The sequence below is a fragment of the Lissotriton vulgaris genome, chromosome 3_2 (assembly GCF_964263255.1).
Source record: "Lissotriton vulgaris chromosome 3_2, aLisVul1.2, whole genome shotgun sequence".
NCBI lineage: Eukaryota > Metazoa > Chordata > Amphibia > Caudata > Salamandridae > Lissotriton > Lissotriton vulgaris.
This window is the reverse complement of record NC_141690.1, coordinates 165,352,845-165,376,696: the sequence shown is the minus strand read 5'-3', so window position 1 is coordinate 165,376,696 and position 23,852 is coordinate 165,352,845. Positions and strand designations below refer to the sequence as shown.

The 23,852-nt window shown below is 43.8% G+C and overlaps 1 protein-coding gene across 1 annotated transcript in view; it reads right to left on the bottom strand.

Moving 5' to 3' along the window:
- CPZ (carboxypeptidase Z) overlaps positions 1-23,852 on the bottom strand; it is a 309,764-nt gene that overhangs the window by 130,906 nt on the left and 155,006 nt on the right. The window contains exon 3 of the mRNA XM_086964143.1: positions 500-874. Coding sequence (XP_086820269.1) covers positions 500-874 — 375 coding nt within the window. The remainder of the gene's footprint in view (positions 1-499; positions 875-23,852) is intronic.

Genomic DNA, 23,852 nt, shown 5'->3' with positions numbered 1-23,852 from the left:
GGTAAAATACCGAATACAGGTGTGCATGCACATCTGTGCATGCACACCTGTGCAATGTGACACACAGACATGTCCTTTGGGCATGTCTGTGTGGCACATGGCACACAAGTCCGGAATCGGGGTGCTAGAGGGTGTCAAAGTGACATCCCCTGCACCCTTGCAACAATCGGAATTTACGGAATCGGTAAATACTGATTCGGTATTCCACATTGATTCAAGGCCCATAGGAATCAATGGGGGATACCGATTCGGTATTTACAGAATCGGTAAAAACCGAATCTTACCGATTCGGTATTTACTGATTCAGAATTACCTACATTTCCCCCCCTCTAATTTACCACTTCTTAAATACCGAATCAGTATGATTCGGTATTTAAGAAGTGGTAAATTAGAATTACCTACATCGGGCCCTCTAGAGAGTAACTTGGACCTCTTGGGGACGCGGGGATATTTGGCCCCAGGATGCAGGTCAGAGCAACCTCTTGCTAGCCTAACCTACCTCTGAGCTTTTCCAGAGGGTTGCTGCAGCCTTCTTCTTCCCCAACAAAGAAGCGGTCACAGTCTAGGAAGTAAGGCCAGGCCATGTCAATGGCGTCGAAGGCAGGAAGGCAGCTCTTCCTTAAAGCTTCGCACACGCGTCTGCAGGGCTTCACCACTTTGCCTTTCTCACAGCGAGGGGCCAGGATGGAGCAGCCCACCAGCCTGATGTCGGGGTTACATTCCCCTCCGAGCAGAGTGTCGATGACGCTGAGCAAAATGTACTCGGAGCTGAACTCGATCTCTTCTCTCGTCTTCTGGTTTAGGAGGTTGGGCAGCGCGGTCTTGGTGTAGGGGAGGTCCTCGCAGTACCCCAGGGAGAGGTCCAGGCAGGTCGCTTTAGGAAGGAGACAGACAGAGGGTGGGTGATATTGGCAAAACAAATTAATATACAAGACAACTTTACAGTAAAGTATGCACAATTTTAATACGACCAAAATTACAATATGGTGAGCCCATTTACAGAATTTGACTTTTCTTAATTTATGACCTTTTTGCATTCATGCAACTTACAAATTTGCTTTTTTTTTAACAGTAAACCTTTTTAGCTTTCCATTATAAAAAGAAAGATTTAAATGACGCTGTTAAAGCACAAAGCAGTGAACAACTGCCATATGCAATTTCTATGCGACCTGTGCAGTACTAGCGGATATGTTCTAACTGGGAAATGTTTGTTTTAGGTCATCTTAATTTCTGAGGTTACTATCATGCAAGTCTAGCACATGTAAACATGTTTTTATGGGGCGGAAATACTAATGTATCCACCGGCTCGCAAAAAGGTTGTGCAAGCTCGTTGGCAGAACAAAGCACTGGGGTAAGGGAGGCAGCGCGTGAAATAACAGCGAGAACCGATGTGGCAATACAAGAAAATATTTTAATGAAAACCAGCTCAGCATTTGGAGATTAAGTATGCAGGACAAAAGAAAAAGGAGGCCCACATGCAAAATGGCACATGTGAAATATTTGTATTAACAACCGCAGGATAGATGTACTCTTCCAATTTACGTAGGCAGATGCTCACCATCATTCCTGAATCCCACAGGGCAGATGCACCTCTGCGTCAGCGCTATGCAGGTTTTCAGTTATTTAACATGTATGCCTTCAATATGTTTTCTGTATAATTTTACTATGTGTTGACTACGTAAAAACTAGTAGTGAATTTGGGATTATAGGAATGCGGGAAACATCCTTTACAACGCAACTTTTACCACGCAGTGCTTTTACATCGCAACTTTTACAACGCAAACCATTACAACGCATTGCGCTGGGGGGGCGCTCTAGGATAGGGAATAGATTTAATTTACTATCCAACACCTTCCCTACTATCCACGGGGACTGGAGTTGGAATAGTAAATTAAACTATTCACTATCCACCACCCCTCAACACTATGCGTTGTAAAGGCATGCGTTGTAAAACTTGCGATGTAAAAGCATGCGATGTAAAAGCATGCGTTGAGATGTCATACATCCTAGGAATGCAACCGACAATAGCCTCTGTGCTATACCTAGAGCATGGGCATCAAGCCATCAAAACACTAGTAGCAGAAGTAGCATTATGAACCCTTTGACCTTCAGCGACATCACACTGTTCAACACATAACCTATCCTTACTGAATCAACAGTCTGGTGTTTGTTGCTATGGAGTTACTGGAAGGGAAAGGCGTGAAAACTACAGAAACTGAATTGTGCTATTAAGGGGCGATTTACTAAAGCATTTATGAAAAAGAGAAGTAGCACTATAGGATTACGGAGTATTGGTTTAAGACAGAAAGAGTACTAATATATAAAAAAAAAGGGTCACAATCTGACTCGCTAAATTATGGTACTGTTAGTTTATGGTTATCTTCCAAATGGTTTGCTGAACAATGGTTTAGCTGAAACTGAAATTGTGGTGCACTGAGTTCTACGTAATATCTTCTTACCAAGATTGATCGAGTATGTTGATTTACTTTGGAAATATGTTTTATTGGAAAGGCCTGCCGTCTTTGTACGATTTGTAGAACTCAAATCTGCGTTTGAGACAGTACCGCACAATGCTGAAAGGACCGGTATATTCGAGATGAACCTACCATCCCCTTTACTGAAATTAGTCATTACATTGCATTCTGAAAACTTTGCTAGAGTAAAGTGGGGACCCCATGATGAAATAAAACAACTTGAAGCAACAAAACCGTGTGTTTGTCAATGGTGTACACTGACTTATATGCAAAAGGCATAGTTGCAGCTGTAGATAGTTGTTTAAATTATTCCCTAGTTTGCCAGTTGTTAAAATAAGCACCTTATTTTTTGCTCCCAGAATGTTAATAATATCTAAGGGGCCAGACTCGCGGTGGCGTAGTGGTGTCGGTCCTGCCACCACCCTATTCTGAGGCGGCCATTGCAAACAATCCGCTACTGCGCTGGAGGTGCAGGGGACAGGGGTATCCAATATGAACCGCTGCAGTCCGCCCAGCATAATTTGTGTTTACCCACCAGCATCCTTATCATGCCGGTGAGCCTGCCCTGAAAAGGCTGGCGGTGGGTAAACAAACTGGGTCTCACCTGCCATGGGGATGCACTCAGGGTGTCAAAACATGTGCACCCTGTGTGAGTGCACCCCAAGATCCCGCTCGGCAGGAACTTCACAGTCCATGCCATGTTGGAACTTCTTTTGCATTCTCATTGCGGTGCCCGTTTTCAGGGCACTGCCATGGGAATGGCAAAAGAAAAGCTCGCCAGACACGACTATGCACAGCTTTGGCACCACTAAAGTCGTAATCAGGCCCTAAGTCTGCTATGGGGTTTCAGAATCTGGAGTCTAAATTCTGTGAGCTTTGTAGGGAACGTGGGGGCATATTATCAAGCCTGTGCGCTAAAATTATCGCCGCTTTATCGTCCGTAAACGGCCGATAAAGCGGCGATAATGGGCTTGATAATATGCTCTGTGGAATTCCAATCGAAACCCATGTTAGATGTCTTCACATCTAACATGTGCTTCGATTGGAATTCCATAGAGCATATTATCAAGCCCATTATCGCCGCTCTATCGGCCGTTTACGGACGATAAAGCGGCGATAATTTTAGCGCACAGGCTTGATAATATGCCCCGTGGTTTGTCTATCAATCAATCAAAGACTAAGTTTATGGTCTTTAACCCCTTGTGTGCTGATGACAGAACCGCTCCGTCATCAACTGCGGTGGCGCTGTGCTGATGACGGAGCGGTTCCGTCATGGCCCGCCCGCCGCTCATGCACGGCGCGAATTCCGCGCCTGCGCTGAGCATTCTATTGAGCGGGTGGGGCCATGACGGAACCACTCCGTCATAAGCACAGCGCAACTGACGCTGGTGACGGAGCAGTTCCGTCACCAGCATGCGCCCGCCGCTCTTCCGCCCCACCCCCTTAGCACGGCGGCGGAATAGCCGCTGCAGTGAAGGGGTTAAGCCTCTCAATGTTTTCATCGACTCGTATCTTTAAATTTGTAGATTTTTGAAAGGTTTCTTTTTTATTATTATTTAAGTGTTAGGTGTGCATCAAATTGCTTCTGGGAGAAAATAGTTAAAAAAGAGTAATGCTCAGTTGGGCAACAGGGTGAGCGCTTATTTCCATTTGCTAGATTTGTATCCAGTCATTAAGATATATAAGGCACAGGTACAGTCTGCAGCTCTGTATGTTCAGATCTATGATGGTATCAAAATGTACAGAGGCTGAGTTAATTAAAACATTGATACATTTACCCTCTAGAACATCATTTACTCCTCTAAAATTGGACCGAGGAATTTAAGGCATTGGACGTCTGGTTACATTGGCAAATCCTCTACTGGATCTCACTGTGGAGCCACCTAGCAATACAGGTTTATAAGCAAGCCCTGTGTAAAATAATGGATATGCCGGTGTGCATACACTTCCCTTGCTTGATTATAGTACAACTATGTTTGAATACCAGCATTTGTTCCAATATTAGACACACCAGGAGCAAATAGATTGTTCAACCATATGTTAGTACAATAGCAGTGATGGTCTTTTGTTTCAACTGAATTGCATAAGAACGTCCAATCTCTGAGCACAATGGAAGTTCTTGGCTATTAAATGTAATCCTGCATTTGAAATATTCTTAGATGAGATTAAACCTATGATTGCCAAGACAGTGTGCGTATAATGCAGTCTACCTGGTCAGTGTTACATGTATTTACTTCCAAATAGTGATCTGATATACGTCAGACCAAATTCTGGCCATTCTGACCTTTGGTGGAAAAGTTTGATACATGTTTTGTTGTTTTTGTCTCTCTAGCGAAAATTTAGGCTTAAATGCCTAACACCCCTTTTATAAAGAATAACTGTATTAATAATTACAAAATTGCAAGGCACACTACAAAATAATTCTTTAGTGGTGATTTATACTGTTTCACATTAAATACAATTGGCCTGGAAAAACAGACAAAAGCATTTATTGGTTGCAAGATGATCAATAATCTAATATGGTTTATATGTTTTTTTCTTATATATTGTTGCCTTAAAATATTGGGCCCGATTTACAAAGGTAAACTTAAAGGCATATTACCAAGGGCATTACCGCCGCATTAGTGGGACTTTTTCCCGCTAATGCGGCGATAATTTTATCGCCCTATTACCAAGCTGTCGCTAACACCAGTTAGCGACAGCTTGTAGGCGATAGCGGGCATTTAGGGGTCCACTTTGCATGTCTGACATGCAAAGTGGGCGTGCCAAGATGTTAGCGACTGAAAATAGTCGCTAACATCTCTAACTCCTATTAACAACTTTTGGAAATATTCGCGCTAAGCGCGAATATCTCCAAAAGCTAACGCCTGCTAAAAGCAGTTCTTAGCCATGTTATCCAATGGAAGGTGGATAACATGGCTAAGAGCATTGTCACGATAATGCATGAATATCGCTGATTTTTCAGCGATATTCATGCATTTCGCAGGATTTTTACCGCTTTTGAGATAAACCTTGATAATATCAAGGTATCTCAGCGGTAAAAATCCTCGGTGCTCAGCGATATTTTTTTCCCGCTAACTAAGCAATAGCGATATTTATCGCTATTGCTTGGTAATATGCCCCTTAGACATTTGGTCTAAACTTAGACCAAACATCTACTCGTAAATGCCCTTTGTGAATTCCCAAAGTCGTAAAGTGAGACGTTTGATCTAAGTTTAGACCAAACATCTAAATTTACATTTGTGAATCGGGCCCATCGTGCATAGCTTTGTTATTGTGTAATGCAATGGTAATACTTATTTTATCTGCATTATTTATTACAAGTTGAATGTAGTGTTGTATGGCTGTGTATCCTAAAAAACTTAATTGATTGAGTAACCTTATATGCCTTTGTGGAAGCCCCAAAAACGGTCCAGTCGCTATTAGTAAAAGTGCAGACAGCCAAGTTATTTCCATTTGGAGTAATTATATGTGAACATTCTCATTTAATTCCGATTTTAGATGTTTTGAATCCTACTGACAAAGGCATGTAAGACTACGTAAAAGAGTGTTACAGAAGTACTAATTTGCATACTGCAAACTGCCATTGGGTGTAGTTTTTTTTGAGCCGGCTTTACTTTCTCTCCATGTCACTGGCTTTGTGGCTGCTAAGAAAGTAGGTCGTAAATGCTGGTAACTCCCCATTGTAGCTTCTAATGGGGTCCCTACATTAGAGGCCCCATTGTAACTTCTAACAGAGTCCGTACATTAGAGGCCACTAAGACACTGGGGCATATTACCAAGGGTGGAGATAGGCAATTATCGCTGGTTTAGCGGCCGTTTTCGGCTGCTAAGCAGCGATAATTCTATCGCTCTATTAGCAAGCTGTCGCTAACTGATGTTAGCGACAGCTTTCAGGCAATAGCGAGCGGTTTGGGGCCCGCTTTGCATGTCAGCGATATTTATCGCTAATGACTTGCAAAATGGGCGTACCCAACCTGTTAGCGACTGAAAGCAGTCGCTAACGTCGCTATCGCCCATTACCAAGGCAGGCGTAGCGATGGAAATATTCCCGCTATTGCCAAAACCAACGCCTGCTCAGACCAGTTCTTAGCCATGTTATCCAATGGGAGGTGGATAACATGGCTAAGAGCATTTTGTCGCTAATGCATAAATATCGCTGTATTCTCAGCGATATTCAAGCATTTCGCCTGATTTTTATCGCTTTTGAAATAAACCTTGCTAATAGCAAGTTATCTCAGCCATAAAAACTGGTGAAGCGCAGCTATAAAAATATTGCCGCTAACCCTACTTAGCGATAAATATCGCTATTTGTTGGTAATATGCCCCACTGTTTTTAATCAGAGTCATCCCTTCACTTCTTTGCTCATCAGCGGTCAAGACACAGGTGTTTTGTGCACCATTCCTTCCAGTGGAAACGAGAAAGACTCTAGTGGACACATGATGATGATGATTATGATGATGAAGCAACTTGTAAAGCACACAGCTACTCCGAAGAGTATCACAGCACCAAGCACAGGTCAGGAGAGAAAACAAATCTGGGGCCTTATTTATGACGGACTTGCGCCGCCGGTGCGTCACTTTTTCCCATGTTAAAAGTGACGCATCGGCGGCGCAAGTCCTTCATAAATAAGGCCCCTGGTTATTTCAAACGTGGATAAGTAGCCAATTTTTTAACCTCTTTGTAAACATTGTCACATTGCTAACAGCCTGGAGCATCAAGAAGGAGTTTGTTCTAAGCTATGGATCCCAGAAGGACGAGGAACCTTCCTCCAACTCTTGCACGCCAGATTCTGGTTGTCTCTGTTAAATATTTATTAGCTAACCTCAGATTTCTTGCTGTAACATGGAAATTAAACCTAGTTCTGCAATAGACTGCACCAGTTTGATACAGGGTTCTATGAACTAGCAGCAAGGCGTTAAATAGCACTCTTTTCCTGACAGGAAGTCAGTGAAGAACATGCAGAAGTGGGGACATGTGCATTCTAACTGGCAAAATCAAAAGAAGCCGAGCTGCCGCATTTTGGACCACTTAAAGCTTCTCTAACAGATACCCTAGCAGACCAAAGGAGAGTGCATTGCCATAGTCCAACCTCGAGGTTATCAAGGCATGCATAACTGTTTTTTTTTGCTGTAAAGGACAGATAGTGAAGAAACCTTTTCTCGGATCTCAGTACACCAAAGCAAGTGCCCACCACAGACTTAATTTGTGGCCTGTAAGACAGGCAGTCTTCGAATTTGACCCCGAAGTTCGTGACTATGCCTCCCTCACGGCCTGGAAGGGAGGGGGGGCATTTTCAGGCCAGAAAGCCTGCCAGGTTTCTGAAGAAGCATTGCCAAAGTAAAGAATCCCTTTTTTCGGTATTGCACTTCAGTTGATGTAAAGCCATCCAGTGAAAAACTACTGTAAGGCAGGTTTTTATCAGCCACTCTGAAAACTTCTCTCCTTTTCCACATGAGTAGAACAGCTGATTATCATCAGCATACGATATAACTTTTGCACCTAGGGCTTCTGCTATCTGGGTGAGGGGGGTAAGATACAAATTAAAAAATGTTGGGCTCAGGGTAGAGTCCTGGGGTATTCCCACTGACAGCTCACATGGTTCAAAAGAGAAGGGAGGGATCCAAACCTGTTGACTTCTACCTTCCAAGAAGCAGACAAGCCAGTCCAAGGCTGGACCCACTATGTCGATGGACTGCAGATGCTTCAGGAGTCTAGAGTGGGGAACTGTTTGTATCAAAGGCTGCTGATAGGTCTAACATGATCAGCACAACCTTACACCAGCATCTAATATGCCTTTGATGTATTCTGAGACTTCCATTAGAGCTGTCTCCATGCTAAAGTAGGGTCTAAAGCCGGACTGGCTAAGATGGAGCTGGTTACTGGATTCCAGATATAGAGAGAGCTGCTGATATACATGCTTCTCCAGTATTTTGGAGCGTGCTCGAAGCAGGGAAATAGGCCTGTAATTGGACATGCACTTTTAACCTATAGAATGATATTTTCCTTGGCAGCGCCAAGGTTTTTTTAGGTAGCATGCCCGTCCTTAAATATTGTATCATTACATGTGCAACCTTCAAGAAATATTTCTAAGTGTACGTCCTTTTTGCCAATCCAATTGAGAAAATATGCTTCAAATGGCAATGCATTGTTATTCTCCCAATGTGAGCGCACTTCAAAAGCCTTGAATCGTTCAAGAAACTTGCTTAAACTGTGGCATGGTGGGAGGGACAGAAAAGAGGCGGTTCAAATTCCTGTGATTTTAGCAAAATGATGCCAGTGAAATAAACAGTCCATTGCTGTGACTTTACTTACAATACTTACTCTATTACTGAGACCTCAAGTTTTAGGAGTGCTGTTCCACTCAGAAGCTATTATCCAACAATACTCCTCTGGGCCTCATTCATGTTCTACTTCAGTCTAACTTCTAAGCCAATGTAGGGAAATCGAACAGGAACACAGCCCGGAGGTCAGGACGTGCTACACGCCGCTCCAGAGTTGCACACAGCCTGGGGTATCCCGCCGTTTTTCGAGCCACACCCGGCATGAAAAAGAATCGGAACCATTAAAAAGAACAGTACCCTGTTCGACGCTGTCTACAAAATTTGGAATCAACAATATTGTGACCTCCGTGCTTCATAGTACCTGATATACAATAGATAGAACGAAGAACTTTACCCTGTATCTTACATACTCATACCGAGAACCATCGGTCACGGGCCCGGCTGGGTCGGAATTATCACCAGCTGAGCGACCTTCTGACTTTGACACAGCCATCTAGCCCTGAGGAATTGCGAGTGCGATGAAACACGTGTCGGCTGGCTGTATACTTCATTAAAAGACTCCACGATTTACCCTTCTACTGGAGTATCTGTGATAGACTTCTGTCGTTTTGTGTTCTATAATTGATGTTATATTGTTACTTAACAATCTATATACTGTGAATTGAGTGCATCGGCAACCCCGTCTGTATCCATTGGTAAACTGGAGCCCATATTCCCCCCCCCACTAATCTTCTAGCATGTCCTTTCACTGCATAGATTGCCTGTTCTAGATTATACTTCGCTAGGAACCGGGCCCTCCAAGTATGAAATTGCGGCGGATCTGGGCTTATCCATTCCTGAGTGACACAGACACGATAAACAGACATACAAATGAATATCAGCTTTTTCTTATCTTCGGCAATGTTATCAGAGGATGTACCTATCAAAACCAGCTCTGCTGTAAGGGTAACATTACAGCTGAGCATTAAAGACAAGAAAGTCTGTATCTCAGTAAGTACTAATGAAAGCTGCGGGCATAAAAAAAATGTGCATTGCATCCGCTGCTTCCAGCGAGCATCTCTTAAAGGCTATGCCTGAGGATGATCCCCATTTAGAAATTTTTTCGAGAGTATGATCTGAATCAAAGAGGACCATATAGTGCTGAGTACAGTATCTACCCGTTAATAAAATGGAGTTAGCCATCAGAATGGACTCTTCTATCAACACATTTGTCACCCCGAGCTTCATTGCCCATCGGTCTTGTCCTAATGATAAGTCATCTGAATAAAATGAAATCAATAAATTATAGAAAAAGCCTATCTTTCTTTTAGCGTATAAAGATTTGATCAAAGATATTTTCTGGAGCCCTAAACGTTGCTCAGATGATAAAGTGTTAAAATAACTATGTAATTGAAAATATTTGAAGTAATCCAGAGTTGAGATATTAAACTTAGCCTTAAGAGTCTGAAAAGAGATCATTTCATCATTATACCATAAATCACTGATACAATTAATTCCTTGTTTGCTCCATTTTAACATAATATGGTCCCTAAAAATAGCAGGCAATATATGATTGGATGACAGAGGGGTATATCTCATAATTTTTGGAATCCCTAGATGTCCCTTAATAGTCCACCATGCCCGGTATGCTGCAGATACAATCTTAAATTAAATTTTATTGAAGTAGCTTGGTTCTATATTTTTTAGAAAGCAGCCACGAGCTTCTACCCCTAAAGAAAATTCATAAATGGAGGGGAAATGTGCTACGTGAATTGGGGCTTTGATACCAATGATTAAGGGATTAATGAACTGCAATATTGATGCTAGGTAGTAAAATAGGAAATGTGATGTGCTCCATCCTCCTCTATCCTTTGGGAGAGTCAGCTTTTTGAAAGCTCTGCGGATGACGTTTGTATCCCCATAAAAATCTTCCGGCCATTCTCTCCAGTTGTTTAAAAAATTCCATTGGAAAATCAAGAGGTATGGTTCGAAAAAGATATAGAAATCGCGGAACTATTAACATTTTTAATACATTATTTCTGCCATGTAATGACAGATGTAAGTGGTTAATATGTTCCAGAGTGGTGTTTGCTTTCTTAAGGATGGGGATAAAATTAAGCTTGGAAATATCAGAAATCGGGGTTCTAATCTTAATTCCTAAATATGTTGTGGTGGATACTATGTTAAGGTGTGTTGGTGGATTCAGACCAACAAATAGAGTTTGAGTTTTTGAGGAATTTAATTTATAGTCCGAAAAGGCACCGAACTCCTCCGCTATCTCTTCAATCTTCGAGATTGCCTTTACAATATTTGTGGTGGTCACCACCACGTCGTCAGCATATGCCAACGCTCTATAAGGAGTCCCTGCAACCTCCACCGGATTTATTTCCTCCTCTTGATTTAGTTGATTAAGGTAAATATCTCTATATCGAGGGAATAGTAGTGGAGATGACGGGCATCCTTGCCGGGTACCCCGAAAGATGGAGAATGGACTAGATTTACAGGACTCGATTTTAACACATGACGTTGGTGACAGATATAAGGCTTTCAGTACCACTATCATTTTTGGTCCAAAGCCTTTCAAAGCCAAAACATCCCAAAGATAAGGCCATGCCACCCTGTCGAATGCCTTCTCGGCATCCAACAGGGTGATTCCAATAGGTGTATTGGTAGCCTGCGCCCAGTCCATCATAGCAATTACTCTTCGGACATGGTCCGCAGTATTCCTATTAGGGATGAACCTGTTTTGCAATCGTGAAGCAATAGAGGATATCACTGTTGACATATGGGTGGCAAGTATTATTGAAAAGACCTTGCTATCAGCATTTATCAAGGATATCAGTCTAAAAGACGCCGTATTAAGGGGAGGCCTATCCTTTTTGAGAAATGCCATCAATGTGGATTGACTCCACGATGCCGGTGGAGATCCTCTCTGAGCTTCCTGGAATGTAATTAGTAAGTCTTCTTTCACAACATCTCTAAACAACCCAAAGAATTTAAGAGGAATGCCATCAGGGCCCATAGCTTTCCCTGTAGCCAGCGAAAGCAAAGCTGATTCAATTTCCTCCCATGTAATGTCAGCTTCGAAGGAATCTGATTGTAAATCATTCAATTTTGTAATATTATTTTCTCCAACAAAATTTAACAACATATCCGGATAATAAGCCACATTATCATTTTTATACAACTGGGAATAGAATTGCCGGAATACCTCGAGAATTTGATCTGGGTGATTATGAACCTGACCTGCCTCATCTTGTATCGCATTAATAGAATTTAAGATTTCTTTCTCTCTAGTTCTTTTTGCTAGTATCTTTCCAGAATTTTCTCCCATTTCTTAGATGTGAGATCTGAATGTCGCAAGTTGTTCCGCTAATTTAGCTGCAAATGTTTCATAGACCCTAGCCTTATGTATATCCAATGTAGTCTTAATTTGTTCAGTATCTTGATGTTTAAATTGGCTATGACAAATTTTTCCGCCCATTCTCGTACTAGGTTAAAATTCTGTTCTATTTTCTCTTTAATATGTTTTTGTTTCTTAATTGAATAGGAAAGTGTTTTGTCCCGGACCCCATCTTTAAAAGCATCCCACACAATTTGAATAGATGTGCTGCTTCTATTGAAGAGATAAAAGTCTTTGATCCATTTCCTCATTGTTTCTATATATAGTGGATCTGCTAGTAATTTCCGATCAAATGACCAGGATCTTAAAGTTGAAGCAGAGCCAGTCTCTGTCGGAACCTCTATTACTATTGGATTGTGGTCAGAAATTATTCGGGGGAAGATTTTGAATACAATACTATTTATTAGTCCGCAATTCACAAAAAAATAATCTAAATGTACAAGTTTCTGATGGGGTTTGGAGAAAAAAGTAAACTGAGGTGAGAGAGGGTTTTTTACGTACCCCACGTCTTTTAAGCTGTATTTTGTTACTAAACCTTTAACTGGATTATATGTCTTCTTTTTTAAACCTGAATATACAGCATCACTAGATATATCTATCCCCCCTTCAAGATGCATGTTCAGATCTCCACAAAAAATAACCGAGGGCGGCCAGTCCGCTAATTCTAGGCTTAAATAGTCTATGATAGTCTATGATCTCAGGGTCATCTGAATTTGGAGCATAGACTGAGCAAATTGCCACACCCTTTGTGGTAGTGCCTTGTCTAGTACAAGCTAATAATTGCAGACCCAAATCTTTGAACATATTTCTATCACTCCATCTAATATGTGTTTCTTGAAACACACTATATCTATTTTCATGCTCTGCATAATCTGGTTACAAATCCCCCCTTTTTCTGTTATTTATTCCACAGACATTCCAAGAGCAGACTCTGAGGTTACCCATCATCATTAATAATTATACAATCTCCACATCTGTCCACCTTCATACATCCATGCTGTTTAGCACATTGGTTATTTACATACAAACTCATATTTCTGTTCTCATCCCTTTTTGTCAGAAAAGTAAAAAGCTTTGATAGAGCACAAATCGAATGACATATCAGTTTTTTTCTAATTTTGCTTGCACTCCCCACCCACCTTAGTGAGCCCCCCTCCCCCCTTCCCCTTCCCCTTGACCCCAACCCATCCCGGGCATAAGGACTGGTTGTCCCTAGTATGGATGATGTAAAAGGCATCTGGTGTCTCACTGCCGCCTCCTTCCTTCCTTAATTAATCTCTTGCTATTCACCCACTATGGCTCCACTTTTAAAACTAGCTCAAAAAAAGTTGACTTATTTTGGTCAGCAAGTAATTAGTTAACTGGTTAAATGCCGAAATGTCAATAAGTCTGCATAGGTATGACGAAAATCATAATTAGTTTCAACAATCTTATCAGATCTTAATAGCCCTTTTATACCCCCCATAAAGCGTGAAAGAGAAAACACAAAAAAAATGCCTATACTCTTTCACAGCAATTGCAATCAAAGTGAGGCCAAAAGCTCTTTAGCTGCACCCTCCGAGGTCAGAAAGTACGATTTCTCTTTGAAAATTATTTTAAGTTTAGAAGGGTTCAAAAGAAAGGCCTGGGTGCCTTTAGCCTGGAAGGCGGGGATTAGCATTCGAAACTGCCAGCGTTGCTCCACTGTGGCATGACAATAGTCAGGCCGGACGAAGAATTCCACGACTCTCCCCCTTCTTTTCCGATCTGGCCTGGCCAGGTCATAGAGAGCCTCTCTTGCCAAGAAATTGTTTAGACAAATCAAGATTGCCCTAGGTTTTGAATTAGTATCCTGTCCGGTGTTCTTTTGAAATGGGAATTGGTGTGCACGTTGAATTTCCATATCCCATTTCCATTGCACAAGCTCTGGAAAGGCTTCCGAAAAGAGATCAATTACAAATTGTCTTATGTTGCTGCCTTCGTTTCCCTCAGGAATACCCAGGATTCGAAGGTTATTCCGACGTGATCTGTTCTCCAAGTCCACCAGTTTCCAATTTATCTCATCTCTCAGCCCTACCAATGATGAAATTTGTGTTTGTTGATTTGTCACAGTATCTTCGATCGCTGAAATTCTCCCCTCAGCTTCAGTCACTCTAGCAGACGTCTCGCTACAGGATTTGTCGACTTTTCTAAGGTTGTTTTGGAGCCATCGAATAGCACCTTGCGTGCGGAGATTTTCTGCCCTTGTCTCCTCCCGATGCTGAATCATGAGCTGACAAAGTGTATCTAGCGTAGAACCAGTTGATTGTGAACTATCCTGGGTCTGCGGTTCCTGTGGTGTATCCGTAATTGATGCACTGGGGAGAGTATCTCCATGTGTTGTGAGTACTGTAATGTCTTTAGCACCCCATTCTGACCTGTGTTGAGAGGCATCCTCATCCTCATCTTCATCTTCCTCCTCACCCTCTTCCTGTCCCACTGAGCCAAGCGATTCTTGTTGCGATCCCAGACTCTTACCACTCATATCGTCTCTCCATCCCCCATCAGCCTCAAGGATTTCGGATTCTAAAGCCACCGACATGTCAGTCATAGAGTAAAAATTACCCGCAGAATCAACTGATTCAGCATCTTCCACAACTAATAGTGATTCTGGTGCGTCCTGTACTAGTTCTAGTAATGTCTTATGAGTTAATTCTCCAGATGTCTGAAGGGACTCCGAAATAATCGTCCGTGGAGGCTTTGGATTTTGACTCTCTTTTGACCCGTCTTTGCCGTTACCAGTGTCTGTATTCAGCCCAATGTCACTAGATATATTTAAGCTCTTAATTGCGTTTGCTGATGTTTTCCCAGGGTTGCCATTTAAGCAAATATTCCCCGGTTCTAGAGTTTTTTTTTTTGTGCAAACATATCTGGAATTTTAGGAACAGCTCCCAGCCTACAACTCCCAGAATCCCCCACTATCGAGCGAGTGGTAACAGTAGTAGTAATATAGGCTGGAGCTGGTGTCAGGGCAGGCAAAGAGACAGAGTCAGAATTGAGAGTTACCTGCTGAGGGTTCTGGAGATTATCCTGCAATGTAGCGCTGCCGGCATTACCGCTGTTCTGCGCGTTCTGAGCGCTCTGGGCGTTCTGAGCGTTCTGAGCGCCTTCCTGTGCAGCCGTGGTCGCCCTCGTCTTTGGCTTGTTTTGAGGCTTAGGAGCTGCCACCGCAGAATTATTCGGTGCCATTACTCCTCTGGTGTGTCCCTCACGTCGTTGCTGTGTGCGAAATCGTCTGCCAAGAGCAGCAGGATGATGCGAGGCGATATCCTCCACGGAACCACGTAGATTGCAGCGACCGGCGGAACCAGCACCAAAGTTCCAGCCGCATCCCGGGTAAAACAGGCAAGAAGTTTTTAAAGTTTTAAAGGTCGCAGAGAAGCTCCAATTTCCTCCTATTAGTCTAAGCTGCTAGCCACTGAATCACCGAGTTTTCAGAGCTGCGGGCAGATATTGTCAGAAGGTCGGAAGGTTTTAGGCAGCGAGACCACTAGCGATGCCGCTCACTCGGACGCCGATGCGTCCGCCATCTTGCCCATTGCTGTTTAACCTGTAATGTCCCCAAAGATATTCCGTTGTCGTTGTTATTCTGTTTACTCCCAAGGGAGACACAACGTCCCTGAACAATAAATGCCACGGTTTGTTCGTTTCACAGTGTATGATACCCCATGTTGTGCTTACTGTACCTATTGTGTTAAGAATGGAAAACTGTGTAACTAACAAATAAATACATGCAACAAAAAAGAGAAGACCCTTCTCGACATTTAAATAGTTTGTTTGGATGTAGCACCAACTATTGGCCCCTACATTGGAACAAAATCTCATCCTCACTATAGCCTTGAAGCTCCTTTCTCTTTCTTATGAAAAATGCCCTTTGTAGTGCTGCCTTCGGGCCCTCCATGGTTGTGGGGTATGGGACTAAGAACCCAGGCTGCTCCCCCCTCGTTACATCATTGAGCTGACCCTCAGCAGAGACGGGGCAGACTTTATGATGTAATTTTGGGTTCTAGGGAATTTCATAATGTAATACCAGTTCTAAATGTTTTTGCTTTCTGTTAGAATCGGGGTAGCGTGGTGCGGAGCGGGTAGGCTAAACTCCGGAAGATTGTGTAAAGCATCTGCACAGCACACACTCACAGGCGACACACTAGGCACACTACAAAAGAGACTCTACAACAGGTAGTGTCCAAACAGCATATGTATTATGCAAAACACATTAGAATGTCATCACAGTAATGAACACGGTGCCCTCTGACACCCAGCAATCATTTACAGGGGGGTATTTTTCAGGGCAGAGCCAATCGGCCCGGGCCACTGAAAGAACCATCACCAGTACACAGGATAAATGAAAGTCCGTTAGTTGTAAAGGGATAACAGCCAGCACCTACTTGCAAGACCACATTAGCATTAGGCATAAATATAAAACATCATCACACGACATTGAGGCATAAATCATGGTGAGTCTCATTAGGCATAGGCCACCTTAGCTCAGGTTCACGCACCTGATGCAGAAACCCAGTAATTTAGGCATTGGGGAAAAAATCAGCATCAGCATTACTGCATTAGGCATACAAATATCAAACATCATAACACGACATTAGGCAAAATTGCATGAGGCATCTCAATAAGCATAAAAACACATTATGCGCATTATGTGCAACAATAGGCATGAACCTCATTAGCAGCATGAGGCATAGCACATTAAGCAGAGCACCAACCTGGTAAGCGTTAGGGGAAAATAATTAGGCATAACATTAGGCATAGAAACCCCCTTATGTATCTTAACTGTACTTCTCATCACATTAGCAATAGGCATGGAATGAAACCATTAGGCACTGAACCCGTGGGCATAAAGTATAAAGCATCACATTAGGCATAAGCATCTGCATTAGGCCTCATTAGGGCGTAAACAACACATCCTGCATTAGGCAACCTCATTGGCTCTCCCTCCACCAAGGGAGCCCCACCGATGAACGGCAGCACTTCTGCTTGCTTCTGGCTGGTTCCTTCCTGCTGGCGGGCCACGCCCCCAACGAGGCGCACCTCGGCCTTGCTTCCGGGTCGCTGTGGTGGCGGCGGCTCTCCCCCTTCGACTCGAGCTGCAGCGGTGATTTATCAGCGGCAATGTGGGGTAGGCTCCCGCCAATTAATAAAGCAAAAATGCGTGGTGGCACCCGCTATCACAAGAAAGTATGGATGCAGCATAAACGTGGCACAACTGTGGGGTGGGCACCCGCCAGGGACAGAAAATGTGGCTAAAGCGCGGGGTGGCCTCCCGCTGGTCAGTTCAAAGTGTTCACATGCGGGGTGGGAACCTGCCCCTCAATAAGTGGCCCAGGGGGGAATTCCACACGCCGGGATTCCCTCACGACGCGCTGCAGACACCTGCTTCTCTCTTGGGGGGGGGTTAAAGCATGGCGCCCACAAGGCGCTAGGAGGCAGGCACAGGGGGAATAAAGTTGTAGCACTCTGGCAGCACAGCACTGCAGAGTCCAAGCTCCCCTTGTCAGGGCAATTAGAATATAGCACTCACAAGGTGCTAGATCCCAGGAATGCAGTCAGGGCCCCACAGGATAAAGCTGCAGCACTCACCAGGTGCTAGACAGCAGGAAGGGCACAGTTGTAGCGCTCACGCGGCACTAGGTTGGAGAGCAGGCAGGCAATGCTTGGCAAGATCAGCAGGCGGTGGGCACTCATCAAGACAGGACAGCAGCTCCTAGGAACAGTCAACCCCATAATGTGGCACTCCTCCTGACATAGCAGTCTTCACTCCAGCAAAGGGCTCCCACTGGCCCTGTGGACAGCAGAGGGGGTACAGATGGGCACAGAGGCCAGCACACAGGCCCTTGCAGCTGTACCTCCTGGCAGAGTGTCCCCTCTCAATCAAAGTCCACGCACACCCCTCCGCATGGAGTCTCAGCTCCTCTATTTATACACTCTTCACGCCCCCTACCAGAAGGGGCCAGAAGCTTCTAGAAGGTCCTCTGGGGAAACCGGTCTCAACTGTTTTTGGGGGAAGGTGTAGAGCACCCTGTCTGCCAGGCTTCCCTCCAAAAGCTGGGGGTGTGTGAAACGGACACACCCCAGGGGGCGGAGCCAGCCTTGGTCACTTCGAGCACTAGACCTGCAACCCACTTTAGGCAGGCACAAAGCAGACAGAAATGGTGACTTCTAAAAGTGACATTTCTAAAGCATTGAAAATAAACCTGCGTACACCATTGCACAGCATTCATCATTTTCATCTCACACCACACATGGCCTACATCTTCTACAATGGGGTAGATATCCCCTAAGGGGGAGAGAGGTTCCTAATATAGGCCTATGGAAGGCAGACAACACTCGCACTTCGCACTGCTGATCAGCGCTAAAGTGTCCAACATCCGGAAACCACCCATCTCATAATAGCAAAAAGGATAGGGGGAAGGCAAAAAGTTTCGGGATGACCCTGCAAGCAGGGCCAAGTCCAACACTTTCAGTTATATTCTCTCAGATTCTCTATTACTAGTTGTGCATTTTGCATTGACGTCCAAAGACCACTTACTGATCTAGTGGGCTTTTAATTAAGGTTCATAAATGTTGAATAAACTCTGCTTTTATTGCTTATGTTGAGTCTTAACATATTTGCTAACATTGCAATGAAGTATACACTCGGATATTCCCTCAGCTAGTATTAGGGAGCATGTGATACAAAGAGAATGGCTGATACTATAAAATAATGATTTCCCAACATTTGCTCCAGTTTTGAGGTAGCCTTGGAAATCTGTCTCTTCAATATCTCCACTAAGGCAACTGCCAAGAGAGATCTACTGATCACTTTTGAGGGTGTGTGCACCTAATAAATGTCATTCTACTGCGCACAGGTGATAAATGTGTTGTACCTTCCCCTGGGGTTTGCTAGTTTCCAGCCACTAAGATATGTTTTAACATAGTTATTCTCCATATTTTTCCCTTGTCAGCCCCTTCGTCAGAGACTTTTTCTTGCGTTTTCCATAAACTGATATTTTACCAGTTCCAGCTCCCCTCATGATCTATTGGAGTATTTTTGGCTTCCAATACTAATCTGTTTGGACAAAAACGTATGCAAGTTCCAATTTCCCTAACTTTCCCCAGATGCATACCCACTCACCCAGCTGCACAACCAATATGACCTCATACGTTTCAATGCCAGCAAAAGCAATGCACATGCATGATAGCGCCCAACTCCAAGTGTTCACATGCGCAAAGACATGTGGGTCAAGAAAGCAAAAGACACACAATTGATGGGCGGCATGCAGAACAAATCAAAACATTCACCCTCAGTCAAGAGATCTGGGTTACATCTATAAGTCTTTTGCTCACCATGCCACCCGAATTTAGACCTGGCCATATGCAAATCAGTCTTGACCCTGTGCCTCATGGAAACGGTCCAATCAGAATTGCCAAGCCAGGTCCGCCCTTGACCGGAAACAAGCATCCTAGGACCGGTTTCGGGGTTTCACCCCTCTTCCGCCAGGATAGCTTGATTCCAGTGCCACAGTAATTCAAGCTATCCTGGCTGAAGAGGGGTCAAACCCCGAAACTGGTCCCAGGATGCTTGTTTCCGATCCAGGGAGGACCTGGCCTGGCAGTGCAGTCTGGACTGTTCCCATGAGGCCCAGGGTCAAGACTGATTTGCATATGGCTGGGTCCAAACTGGGGTGGCGTAGTGGAGAAAGGAACGATGGATTTAACCCAGATCTTTTGACTGGGGGAGAATGTTTGCATTGCCAGCATTCCGTCCATCATTTGTTTGCTGTAACACGACAATTAGGCCACGATGTTGTATTCAAATTCACGCCTATATATTCATAGATATTGTGCCCTTGTACGCAGTTCAATGGCTAGTATGAGGTAATTTTGGATTTAGGCATACTAATTTATTCCTCATATTATTAGAACTCTGGTTATACAGCCTATGTTTCAAAACAGCATTAGGCTTGCTGTGCTAAAATACATACATTAAGGGCCCGATGTAGGTAAACTCCAATTTACCACTTCTTAAATACCGAATCATACCGATTCGGTATTTAAGAAGTGGTAAATTGGAGGGGGGGGAGATGTGGGTATTTCAGAAGCGGTAAATACCAAATCTGTAAGATTCAGTATTTACCGATTCTGTAAATACCGAATCGGTATCCCCCATTGATTCCTATGGGCCTTTAAGCCCATAGGGATCAATGTGCATTACCGAATCGGTATTTACCGATTCGGTAATTACCGATTTCTGCAAGGGTGCAGGGGGTGTCACTTTGACACCCTCTAGCACCCCCAATACTGGCTTGTGTGCCATGTGGCACACAGACATGCCCTAAGGGCATGTCTGTCTGTCACATGGCATAGGTGTGCATGCACACCTGGATTCGGTATTTTAACACCCAATTGGATTGGGTGTTAAAATACCGAATCTGAAGGGCCTGTGGGACTGAAAGTAGTCCCACCTACATCCCGAATTTTAAAACTCGGTAAACTTACCGATTCGGTATTTTTCAAATTCGGTAATTTTACCGAATTGGTAAAATACCGAATCGGACAAAAAAAGGTCCCCTACATCTCAAAAGGCCAAATACCGGTCGGAAACGGCCGAATTCGGCCGTTTCCGACCGGTATTGGCCACCTACATCGGGCCCTAAATGTAATTACTAACAAATGCAAGAAATGCAACTTATTCTCTTGTGCAATTTTGTTCTGCTATTGTTCAGTCCCTGATCTCAGTCCTCGAGCAATTTGTCCTCTTTAAGTAAAGACTTTGATTTTTTTTTCTACGTCTCATCTTACAGGTAAAAACAGCCGCCCCCCACCTGTTGGTGGTTGGAAAAAAATCACTGCCCATTGCTTTATAATCGCTCAGCTTTTCTTTGCAGTTGATTTACCCATTACTGCTTTATTCTCGTCTCTAGAATCTCGCACAGGTCAGCTGCATCGAAAAAGTCTCTACTTTCACGGTGTTATGTAATGAACAACTTTGTAATAACAAGACGCCCATCGTGAATATTTTATTTATATAGCACTGGATGAAATTCACCCATATATATTCATAGATGCTGTGCCCTTGTACGCAGCCTAATGGCTAGTGTGAGCTAATGTTGGATTTAGGCATACTAATTCATTCTTCATATTGTTAGATCCCTGGTTGTAGAGCCTATGTTTCAAAACAGCACAAGGGTATTGCATTTAATTCTTCTTGTTCGAATAATCCACAGAGAATCTGAAGGACTGTATTTTGATGCCACTTGAATGTTCCCGAGGAAGAGACCTATAGCAATTTAAATGTTAGAAACCGCTTAGGCACCCACAGTCGTCCTGCAACGTATTCCTTGCACTCTTTGTATTCTTGCCTGGGAGGAGAGGGGAAATCCACTTTACCCAACTCATGCATTTATGCTTTAAAAAAACAGGCCAAGAAATGCCAAAAAGCAAGCATTATATAACACTAGTTGTTGTCTTCTAAACCCGTATACTTGGACTTGCTTCTGCTTCGGTGCATCTTTTCTTCTCATCCTGTAGACCTTATCCTGTGATAGCGTAGATGGATGTCTTCACTTGCGTCCTGTAAGTATGAATGTTTCAAGCAATGGTCCCTGTAGGGATTTGAGAGACGGATAGAGACCGTTGTGTATATACAGTTCCTGTCCGGAGCACCTCCTGGTGGTTCTGTTGTGTTCTCGTGTCTCTAGACTGACTGTGTTCACAGCTGCAGTGTCTGTGTGCATTGACACTAACTCATGCATTAATGGCACAGGTGGCTGATAAATACAGCTGTCCAGTGAATCAGAGATGAATGAGTGAGCGTTGAGTGAGAGCGTGAGCACAGGAGGTTTCTTGGTGTTTTTCATAAAGCGCCCTTTGGAAGCTCGGGAGGGCCGGTAATAGTAGTTTAGGTATTTAAGTCATTCTCGGTCTGGGACTGTTTGTACTTGTGCTTGAGCAATGTGCGGAATCCTGTGGTCTACAGCGCTCAAATTAACTTCCCAAAGGATTTTACAAATGGATTACAGAGAGAGAAGATTTCCTAACATGGAAAACAAGTAAACTGTGCAACCCATTGCTGCCTCGCAGTGTAATAGTTCCTATAATTAGTCAGAGGTGTCACTTAGACTTGCACGCTGATTTGGAACAACAAAAGAAAATTCTTGTTAGTACTAAGAAGTTTTATGTAAGCTATAGGGACCAGAAAGCCCTGCCTTAATTCCAGTGGCGGCTGACCCCGATGCGAAGCGGTAGGGCGGCAAGGAGAGGGGTGCATGAATACATAAAAAAATATATATGTTATGTTATGTTATGTTATCTTTTATATAGCGCACGTACACCCAGAGGTTTCATGGCGCTAACTAGCAGATGTCCGGGCGGTCGGCAGACTATACATGGGCCTGAGTGAATGGTCAGGTTTTAAGCTGTCTCCTGAAGATTAGGAGATTAGTACAGGAGAGGATTTCCAAGGGGAGGGAATTCCAGAATCTGGAAGCTAGAGTTGCGAACCTGCGTCCGCCCTGGCGTTGGAGCTTAAAAGGAGCAGTGGCCAGAAGATGGAGATTGGCGGACCGGAGATTGCGAGAAGGGACATACCTAGGCAAGAAATTGTTGATGAATTGAAGACTGTGGGCTTGAACAGTCTTGAAAATGATGCAGGCCGTTTTGAATGCTACTCGTTGGGAGATAGGGAGCCAATTATTTTTTTCTAACAAGGGTCTGGCTGACTGCCAATGTGGCTGTTGATGGATTAATCTAGCGACTTGATTTTGAACCAATTGGAGACGTTTACTGAGAAAAAGAGGAAGGCCTAAGTAGATGGAATTAGCACAATCAAGGTGTGACAGTACTAAAGCTATCACCACCTGGATCATCACCTGAGTCAGCATCCAACTGATCTTCCTGATCCTACAGAGCTGGAAGATACAGGAGGACACCACCGTGCCTACTTGGGTTTTTAACAAGAGGTCCTTATCGATAAACACCCCCAGGCTCTTTACCGAGGTGTGAGGTTCCGTGACAATTGTAAGTGGTGCATTTAACTCGCACGAATATAGTCGAGTCTGGTATCTATGAACCGCAAATGACGAGTTTAGTAAGTGTGCGTAGTTTCGCTGTGCTAACTTAAACCGTTCGTTTGTTATGTGGGTTTTTCATCTGTACCCACGGGTTCCATCTTAGATACGGCATCCATTTTGTCTCTTGCCCTCAAGTAGCCAGCGAACGGACGCTGTCCGCTTCGCGACCCTGGGACTCCCAAGATATTTGCGGAAGACACATGTTCTTTGTACGAGGGGGTTGCTAATGTAAGGCAGATGGCGCCGCTCGAGGCTCATCTTGCCGCACGGACTTATTGTCTCAGCCGTGCATCTCATTAGGCACGTCCCTTTGATGCCTGTATCTCGTGTTTCCCGATACCTCCCCTTTTACACCCTTTCCGATCTCCCCACTGTTTCCCTCTTCCTCTACACCTGTCCTGGTTCCTATTTCGATCTGTTTTACTGCTGATTGGAATTCGCTAATGGTGGGAAGATGGGTTTTTACAGTTGGGAACCGCCAAATGTTTCTGCACTTATGTTCCGGACCTCATGTGTTTCAAAGTGACCAAAGCGACCCCTCTGGGGGATGATGGTGGGAACCGGGTTGTAAACTTTTGTGTTCAATGTAACTCTATGGGTAAAAACTGTATAAAAGGAGCGATTCACAGA